The 9,902-nt window shown below is 48.0% G+C and overlaps 1 protein-coding gene across 2 annotated transcripts in view; it reads left to right on the top strand.

Annotated features, from left to right (window-relative positions):
• Window positions 1-274: 274 nt before the first annotated feature.
• The window catches only part of CABP1 (calcium binding protein 1), a 13,432-nt gene continuing 3,804 nt past the window's right edge, over window positions 275-9,902 (top strand). Inside the window, exons 1-4 of one of the 2 annotated variants that reach the window (XM_008938074.1) lie at window positions 300-560; window positions 5,200-5,376; window positions 8,980-9,010; window positions 9,680-9,823. In XM_008938074.1, coding sequence (XP_008936322.1) covers window positions 516-560; window positions 5,200-5,376; window positions 8,980-9,010; window positions 9,680-9,823 — 397 coding nt within the window. In that variant the 5' untranslated portion in view covers window positions 300-515. Of the gene's footprint in view, window positions 561-5,199; window positions 5,377-8,979; window positions 9,011-9,679; window positions 9,824-9,902 lie in introns of both variants that reach the window. The other variant, XM_008938075.1, reaches the window with a different exon arrangement.

Genomic DNA, 9,902 nt, shown 5'->3' with positions numbered 1-9,902 from the left:
GGTGGTGGGGGGGGGGGGGGGGGTGGGGTAGGGATGCGATATTCAGAGCTGTACAGACTCAAACTAGCTGGGTTCACTGAACTCATCACTGAAATCACTTCTTGTGGTTCCCCTCTGTTTTAATTCTCCCCGAATCAGCCCTCTCCCATGAGTGAAACAATCTTGCCTGCAGATTGAGGGGGGTGGGAGGGATTTGAACATTAATCTGATGTAGATTATACATCCGCCTCCCTCTCTCTCCCCTTCTCCCTCTCTCCCTCTTTCTGTCTGTTTCTCTCCCCTCCCTCTCCTTCCTGCTTCATCTCTTCAAGAAAGTGAACGTAAAGTAAAAACACGGAGAGAGAGAGGCAGAGAGAGGAAAAGCTCCCTGAAGAGGGAAGCCCCAGCAGCCAGTAGCTGTTTGGATTTGCCTGGCGCTGCCTTTCTTGCTTTGCTCCCAAGGAATACCTTTAATGGGATCAGTTGCTTCAGTTCCTTTATAACCAAGTCCACCGGAAAGGCAGACTCAACATATTATGGGCAACTGTGTGAAGTCTCCACTGAGAAACCTCTCAAAAAAGGTATGTTCCTGAATCCAAGTGAGTTATGCATTTCCAGCCCTGCTTCTTGGGATGGGTGATGCCGTGGGCAGATGGGAATGGGAGGTGGGAGAAACACAGAGGTGTGTATGCAGGGCTCAGTGCTCTTCACTAGACTTTTTGTAAGAGCTGCTCACACAAGTGCAGCCGTTAGAGCCCGGGATACTGAGAGCCATAGTGTGTGTCCATAAACGTGTGCATGCACGTGCACGTGAGTGGGCTTGTGTCCTGCTCCGTGTGTGTATGTGTGCAGCTACCCTCGGGTACGTGCAAGCTTGTGCTGTCGGCGTGCACAGTGCACGGGCACACATCTTCTGTACAGGCATCCTCAGGTGTGTGTGTGTGTGAGCTTGTGTGTGCCTGTGCTTCAGCTGAGAGGTATCTGCGCGACTCTAGCTGTGTGTCCTTTCTGTAGGGACATATATTCATTACACGTGAGCAGGTGTGTGTCTGTGTATTGAATGCACACACCTAATGAGCTCATCTGAACTGTTTGTCTATCCTTGGCACTTCATGTCTCTACACATGCGTCCTGAGGTGTGTGAGCAGGAGTGCAGTGTTTGTTGTGAGCATACAGGGGGGACTTTGTGTGTGTCACACGTGTCCCTGCTTGAACGGTGCTCTGGGTGTATGTACTTGCTAGTGGGTGGCCTCACAGAAGTCTGTATGCAGACGTGTGTGGTTTCTTTGTATATCCATCCTTGTGTATGCACACCTCAAGGTGGTTGGTATGTGTTTGGGTACAGAAGCATGTTTTGCTCTGTGAGCTGTTTGTCCATGCCTCTGTTTATGTGGATACACTGGGTCCTGGCTGCATGTTTGTGCATCACATCTCATGTCAGCATGGCCCATGTGTCTACATGCTTGAGCCCAGCTGGACTTCATCTGTGAGCTGCCATTTGTTTCTGAAAGCCTTCAACCTGTGGTCTGCTCTCTGCTGAGGTTTTACAGTGATCCCAGGCTGAACTAGATTCAGGAATGATTCTGCTGTTAGGGACTAGCCTGAAATGGGAATAACATGCTTCAGAAATATTGCTGGTTTGACTGAAAAAGGTCTTGCAGCATTGTGTACCTGTCAGCCACACGGTCCTCACTTGGCATTTCTGCAAATCTACTGACTCAGCAGAAAGCTACACAATTCACTCCTTGAAAATGAAAAAGTTACACAAGCATCTGAAGTACTGCACTGAGGAGCTATCTCTGTGGAGACCTTGCTGACAGTGAAATGCCACTGCTGTCAGGATGCTCCACGCAGGAGACTTTGCCACCCACGAAAGCTCCTCTGGGAGGGAGCTGTTGGGGAGAGGACCTCCCTAGCAGGGAGTATCTTCTGGCCAGAGACTTGCCTTTTCTGTGTAAAAACACAGTTTGCTTGTTATCTCAGCTGCTGTAAACAAAGCCACTAAATGGCATGGTGCTGCTGCCGGGGAGAGCTGAGATACATACGGAGGGAATTCATCAGCACGCAGTTAGGTGGTGCTGAGACCAGTGACTAGGGCAGGGTGACCTTCAGGGAGAGTTAGAAGTAGCTGAGGTTCACCCAAATGTTGCACACAAGAAAACCCAACTTGGTTGCTTGTAGGTCACCTCCAACTTGCAGTAAAAGGAGCTGTCTGCAGCTGTGCTCAACATGATCAGAGCGATTGTAATTAAAGTCTGACGGGTGGCCAAGCTGCTTGAATCAAAATGGATTCAAGAATTTACAAGCTCTGTGTCGTCAGTCTTTTAGGTAATTTATGCTTTCATTCCTAAAAGCTGCTTCGAATGATGCGCTTTGTGCCTAGTTAGAAGGCCTGGGATGGCAGGACTAAAGAGAGAAAGTTGCAAAGCTGAATTAGAGAGTTTCTCAGACATTGCTCCATCTAGCCGTGAATTAAGGCCTCAGGCACTCTTCCTGGCAGGTCCTGGGGCTCTGCTGTTCTTTTGATCATGACACACATGATTATAGTGGAGACTTTGCAGATCGGTTTTAACATTGCACAACTTCACTTGGCTGATTTATGATCCTGTTTTTTTTTCCTCAGATTTTACCTTGGACAAACTAATTTTGCTGAAATGGTAAAGAGGAGGGACTGCAGACAATGGGTGAAAGCTGCTCTGTGTGACAGGCTGATCTCTTGAATATATGATTTCAACCCTAAATTTGGGAGTCACTCCCAGGCACCGGCTGGCTTGGTCTGGGACTGCCTGACACGGGGACTTGCCTGCTCAGGTGGCAACACTCAGGCTCTGTCTCAATATCTGCTGTTGGCAGCTTCACTTTCCCACTGTCCTGGTGTTCCCCCAGTGTTCCCAGCAGCCAGCCTGGCTGCCTTTCCCTCTGAGAAGCACTGCAGTCAGGATGAGGAGGCCCCTCTGGGCTTGCCAGTCTGCGGATCTCTCTGACATGCAGGCAGGAAAATGAAGGGACCCCTGGTGTGCTTCTGCTGTGCAGGAAGGAAGAGCTTTGGCATCCAGGTCCCTTGCTTAGGCACCCTTCAGCATCATTACAGCCCTCTCTAAATCAGCCTGGTCTCTTCCCTCTCCACAATCTGCTGGTGTGACACAGCTAAGGGCTGGACTCAGCCAGGAAAGGTAGTGGTCCTATGCTCAGGGAGGAGTCAGGGAAGGCCTGAGCTCCCCAGCCCTGTCCTTACCTTTTCCTTGCTATGCACGCTGCTGTTTCCCCTGTAAGAGGCAGCTGATGTTGCTTTGCCCCATACCCATTTCACAGCTCCCTTCCCAGCTCTGCTGGGCTGCGGTGGAGGGAACTTGTGGGGATATTTGCTGGAGAAACCTGGGTGGCTGCTGGCAGAGGGAACATCAGGAGCCATCAGTCCTGCCTGCAGCAGCAGAGCCCCTGTCAGGGTCTCGCTGAGCCATGCACCATCTTGTCCTGGCACTGTGGTGGGTTGTTTGGCCAGTATCCTTGGTGGCTCTTGGCAACTGTTTCATCAAACTGGCAATCTCTGTCCACATAGGAAAATAATGGGATAACTGCTCTGTGGTACTGCTCTGTGGCTTGGTAATAAACTCTGTTGACTGGCAGGGACAGCAAGCAAGAATTAGGGGCTGTGAGGCCTTCGATCTTTCATGCAGCTTCACTGGAATTCAGCACGGAACCGATGTGGGCTATTTTAACTGTTTCATATTATTTGGTATATTAAACTGAAAAAATATGCCAGGAAATAAAGCTGATGATAGTTTAAAAAATACATTGCACCCGATATCACAAAGCTGTGCAGTTCAACACAGATGCCTTGACATTTAGCTGAGCCAGTAATATGCCATTTGTGGACAGATGTTCATCCTTCAGGTTTTTAAGGACAAGTGTCCTATGTGTCAGATTTAATCAGACACAGATTCCTTCCTCATCCATGACTGCAATGAAAATGCTTTTCTGCTTCATCATTCCTTTTTGAGTTGTTTTTATTTTGATGCTTGATATTCACATGACATTATACATGAGCAGATTGGTGTAAGACTGTACAAAAAGGCAAACTAAAAACCATGTGTGCAGTATAATAGCAAATGGCAGACACAGCAAGTGGGTACAATAGACTTGGACAAGTGTGAATGGGGCATGTGTGTGTATCTGGTCTTTTAGCCTGAAGAGGCACCTTTGGCTTTAAGGAAAGGGTTAACAGAGACAATGACAATTGACAGAGCTTCTTGATCACCCCTGGGAACACCATCTGTAAAAGTAGAATCATTCCTGAAGAGGAATCTGATGCATGATTAATGTTTATTCTATAAAACCAAGGGTCTTGTGGGTTGTGCTGGCTTTTTATAGCTGCATGGGAATATCAGGATAAGAGTTTTTTTGCAGACCCAGGGAAATGCATTTCTATAAAAGGAAAGCAGTGCCTCCTTATAAAATCCAGTGCTGGATTCTGTTCTGGAGCCACAGCTTAGCAGGACGTGTGCACTTAGGAAAATGTGCAAATGCAAACAGACAAAAATGTTGTGCCCGTGCCTGATGTCCGCTTTGGCACTGCGGGTGATTAGAAGAGGCCAGTGCAGTAACTGCCTGAGACCCTGAGGATATAACTAATTCCAACGGGGGGCATGAGCCTGCGGCTGGCAGAGCCACCCCATCCTGTAAACGGCCTTCTAATAATGCTACAAAGCATGTGATGCTGTGGTGCTGAAATGTAATGTGGAGCCTAGCAGTGTCTTTGTGCAGTCTCTGCCTGGTCTCCTGGGGATGCCTTGGCCGACGTGGCTCTGCCAGCAGCTTCGCCCTGGCACAGGCTGGCACACGTACTGGTGTGTTGGGGCGTGCTTGTCCTTTGCAGCTCTTTCAAGAGACTGTTAACTCCGGGGCTGATAGTGGGAGTGCGGCCCTTTGGACCGTGTCTGGGAAGACGTGAGCAATGCTGAGAGTTTGATGTCATTTCAAAGCGAAATTCTCCTGGTTGGTTGTACTCCTATCAGCTTTTCAAAGTGAACTGCTGGACTTGCTGCTTTTGTACAAATCCTAATAGACCAGTGGGGGGGATGCAGCGTGAACCAGATGAAGGCAGTTTAGCAGTAACGTGTCTGCGAGGCGGTTCAGTGAAACTTCAGAGGGACGGCTGGGTGAGACGGGGAGGTAACACCCTCTGTTGTGTTGTTTGCTTGCTGCTGGTTGGCTGGGAAGATCCGCCACGAGGAGAAGACGTGCTATAAGGCTGTCCAGACGAGCGAAGAGGGGCCGTCGGCTGGCGAGTACCAGGGTCCGCTCATGGTGCTGGCCCAGAACTGCGCCGTCATGCACAACCTGCTGGGGCCAGCTTGCATCTTCCTGAGGAAGGGCTTCGCAGAGAACAGGCAGCCTGTACGTAAGTTACACCAGCCGGGCGAGACACGCACAAAGCCACCTGGACGTGAGCCGGGGATGTGGAGCTGCCCGCACGCTCTGTATCCCCCAGCCCTGGGTCTCCAGCATCCTGGCTTCAGCTCCAAGTGCAAACACAGTCACAGGCAGATGTCTAACCTGGAGGGTGTGCAGAGATATCCCTATGCCTAAACACCAGGAAAGGAGGATTCTAAAAATGCAGCTATGGAAGATAGATCCAAGCCTACACTCAAGCAGGCATAATCATATGGGCTCAGGAGAAGGACTCAGGACTTCAGGACTTACATAATCATATAGACTCAGGAGGAGTCTAGTGCTCAAAGTTGTTACTCCAGCAAGACATCCACATTTCATTCCCAAAGGCTAAGATTAGCATTTAAGGCCTAAATAGACACTTAAATGCAAATCAGGGCATACGTATTGGGAACAAGCTGCCCTACAGAGATGCCCATATTTGATAGTGTTCCAATCAGCTCACAGTGAGCACACTAGTACTGGCAGAAATGAGCATGCGTCTGCTCCTCACAGATACCCAAACACAGCCTCTTAACACGTTACCATACCCAGCCTGACACTGCAGAAATCCCAGCCAAATAAACCAAAGAACATCAGTCTGTCCTCATATATGCAAGTAGTGCCAAACTAGCAAATGTTATTGCCCGTACACACTCAGGGAGATAAATAGCAAAACCACATCTGTCCATTCAGGCACACTTACTTGTAACTCTGTGTCCATATGCATTTAATGTATGCATTTATACACAAACAACACAAGCTCGTTTGTATGTAAATTCAAATATATACACCTGGGTGTGTTTAAATTACACCAATATGCACTCCAGTACTGTGTCCTTACAAGAAATAAACTCATTTTTGCATGTAAACTTTTGATTCCTACAATAACATGAACGTAAAGACATACACAAGCATATGATTGACACATTTTGTATGGCTCTGTACAAGTGAGTCATTGTCAGATATTCACCCAGTGCGTTCTGTATTTGTGTGGTGAAGCAAAGATCACCCCAATTACCTAAGAGTCAGAGCTTTCTTACCTCTAAGAATCTCTGTCTTACTCATGTGTTGATATGGTTATCTACAGCTGCAGGACGCACCTAGATCTTTATTGCTGAAAACTCTTCAGTCAACAACCCAAAAAAGAGTCATTATTTGTCATTTTGAACAAAAGGCTTTTGTTCTTCCTGACCTTCACCCACTAACTGATCACATATTCATAGACCATAATATTCTCACACAAGCACACTTGCTGGCATGTGCAGAGCTGCCTGTCATAGGAGATAGGTCCAGCTCCCCACTTCAACTCCAGCTGGAGAGGTATCCGTCCTGCTTAGGCTATGGAAACTCACAATACCCTAAGAAGTCTCCAGAATGGGATTAGTGATGTCGCTAACTGCTCTGATATACAGAACAAGTGCATCTGATAAACAGCTTTGCTTTTACTGACTCTCTAGACCAACAAGATTTATTGTGCATAGAACAGAAATAAATGAGGGTAAGACCATTATGTATAATCAACTCTCTGAGGGTCACCTCTGCTCATATCTAGGATTTAAACTCTCTGAACAGTTTTATTCCTCTTTCCATATGTTCTTCAAAAGCTTTAGAATGATTCAGCCCATTTCTTCCCAAGCAATTTTCCTCCTTTATAATTTTAGGGGATCTTCTTTCAAATTTAAAACAGAAAGCCTCTTCATGACGTTAGTTATCGCTTGAGTCAGATTTTTGGAGGGACATAAACCCTCCCCCTTCTTTTACATTTTGCAGTCCGTGGCTCTCTGATGGTAGAATCTGCATGTGCAAAGCTATGCTCAGAGCCCCACAAGAGCAAATGCCTTGGTGTGCAAAATTAGAGCTGGTGCTGAAGCCCTAGTTTCTGACATGTGCCAGTCATGTCGGTTGCAATGTGGTCTTCAGTGAGCGAGGAGGAGGATGGTCTTGTGACAGCTGTGCTGGAGGAAGGCCTGAGCCCTACCCAGGCACTCTCCAGGGCAGCAGTGCCGGCGGGTGCGTCAGGGCAGCCTCTGCTCCGTGGCGGGGTGGTCGGAGCCCTGGCTGGCGGCACAGCGCTGTCACCAGGGATTAACGCTTGTGAACCCTGGAGCAAGGTGCACAGGGTGTTGGTGCTGATCATGGGTGGTTTTCATCAGCTATGTTATCTAAGGCGGGGGGGCAATAATGCCTCCTGCATCCGGTCTAAGGAGTTTGAATTGTTTTATTACTTGGTGTTGATGAAAGCAGAACAAATGGGATGACATGTTTGAAAATACCAGGTCTGTGAAGGATGAAACGGCAGAGCCAGCGTGTTCCGACAGTTCCATCCAGCAGAGATGCCTCTGGGAAGGTTATGAGTGGCAAGCTGGTCATTTCTCTGGCACAGCCCCTTTGCACAGACGTAAACCAGTGTGTGTCCTAGTTTGCTATGCACCCTGAGCAGCTGCCGTTAGAGTTTCCAGAGGAGCCTCTGGTTAAATAGCAAAGGTCCATCCTTCTCAAACTGATCAAGGGCAGCGTCTCCAGTGACACGTGGTGAGGCTGGAGGACACCTGGAAGGCAAGGAGAAACTCCCCATGGTTGAAGGGAAAAGATGAGAGTGAGACGACAAAAGAGAATGCGTTTCTGTGTTTCCAAATACTCAGATGGTTTGGATTTGCCTGGGAGCCATGAGAGGAATTAGAAAGGGCATTTAAACCAGAAAGCAGTGCATTTCCACGCTCATCTCTTCTTCCTGGTGCAGTGGTGGAATTTTCCTATACTCTTTTATATCCTCTCCCTTCTTCCAAGGAATTCAAATTGGATGTTTGAAGTTGCAGTGTTTCCTCAACATGGTGAATCCTTGTCCTGTTTTGCTTGTAGATGACCTTGATGATGTATACGTTGTGTGTCTACCTTCATGCCTGGTTTCAGAATGCTTGTATATGGTGTTGAGGCTGGGAGAAAGGGGGAAGTTCCTATCTTTTTGTGGGGACTGACTGCAGGAAATGGCACTGGGATGTTGGCTATAAGAGAGCTCGTGGCTGTCACTGTCCTGCCAGAAGGACAGGGATCAAACAGTGATCTGAGCAAATGATGGTGTAAACCTGCTGGTTACAGGGACTGCTTCCAGCTGTTTTGAGCTGGCTTTGTCAGCAGGAGCTGCCGCAGGAGATGCAATCAGAGCTCTAGAGCAGATCATAACTGCTGCAGGGACAGTCTCTGCTTGGTGCTGGGGAATGACCTAGGAGTTTCGTGAAGGTACTCATAGTACCATCAAGTGGGGAGGCCATCCATACTACCGTGCTGGCCCAGTTCTCTTCTCTTTTGTGGGAGTACTCATCATCCCTCTGTCCAGCAGATGAAAGGGAGAGGGGCTTCCACAGGAGAGTGTGCAGGGTAACACCCCTTTTGCTGCAGAGGAGAGCTGGGAAGCCTTGCTAGGTAGATGGTATTAAACATGTCATCACCTTCTTGTTTCTTCTCTCACTTTCTGTCTTGTCCCAGAACTGTTTGCACCAACAAGTGCTATTCTGAATCTATGCTTGTGGCAAGCAAATGGCTTTAACATAGCGTGTTCTTTTTTTGCAGGATAGAGAACTGCGTCCAGAAGAAATTGAAGGTAAAATTTGTTGCTCCTTCTGTGTCACCTTTCTCCCTGCCCAGTGAAAACCTACTGGCTGGCCCTTCCAGGTTGGCCCCCATGGGATAAAATAATTTGATGCAAATCAAGGGAGATGATTACTGGAATAATTCCTGGAAACCCCAGCAAAAGAAATAATATGTAAAACTGTAAATGAATTTGCATCTGCTCCAGCTTCTTCATGGTGGGGGGGGATAAGTAAAGTAATGGGCATTGGCTGTCAGAGAACCGCTGGCCACCTCAGCTCCCACTGAAGGTGTTGTAGGGCACGATACAATAGTGTGGCTCCAAGGAAGCTCTTTACCTTATAATTCCTACAGTGAGGTTTATGTAATATAGCGCAGGGGTAAAAGGTGGGGAAAGTTACTAGTTTCAGCTTCTTTAGGACGTGTGGTTTAGCAATGATCAGTTTGTGACACCTGCAGTCCAAGGAAGCCTCCCTGTAAGGAATGGATCAGCAGTGCTGCTGGTAGAAGAGCTTAACATTGCTCCAGTCATTGCAGCTTTGCAGGGAGACCTGCTGGGAAAATACAGAGTATCTTAGGGAGTCTGGCCTCATAAAGTGTTGCTGATTCTGGGGAGATTTATTGGAAAATGTATTTCAGTCTGTCACTGACAGTATTGTTCTTTTCCGATCCACTCCCACAGAATTAAGAGAAGCCTTTAAGGAGTTTGATAAAGACAAGGATGGGTTTATTAACTGCAGGGACCTGGGGAACTGCATGCGAACCATGGGCTACATGCCTACCGAGATGGAGCTAATAGAGCTCTCCCAGCAGATCAACATGAACTGTGAGTAAACCCACTTGCCTGTACTTCCCTGTTGCTGCCGTGCCCTGCACCATTGCCTCTGGCTCTCTCAGCCTCCTGC

This window comes from Merops nubicus, unplaced genomic scaffold (assembly GCF_000691845.1).
Source record: "Merops nubicus isolate BGI_N331 unplaced genomic scaffold, ASM69184v1 scaffold42483, whole genome shotgun sequence".
Classification (NCBI taxonomy): Eukaryota; Metazoa; Chordata; class Aves; order Coraciiformes; family Meropidae; genus Merops; species Merops nubicus.
Note: the sequence above shows the minus strand (reverse complement) of the source record. Positions and strands in the feature narration are given on the sequence as shown.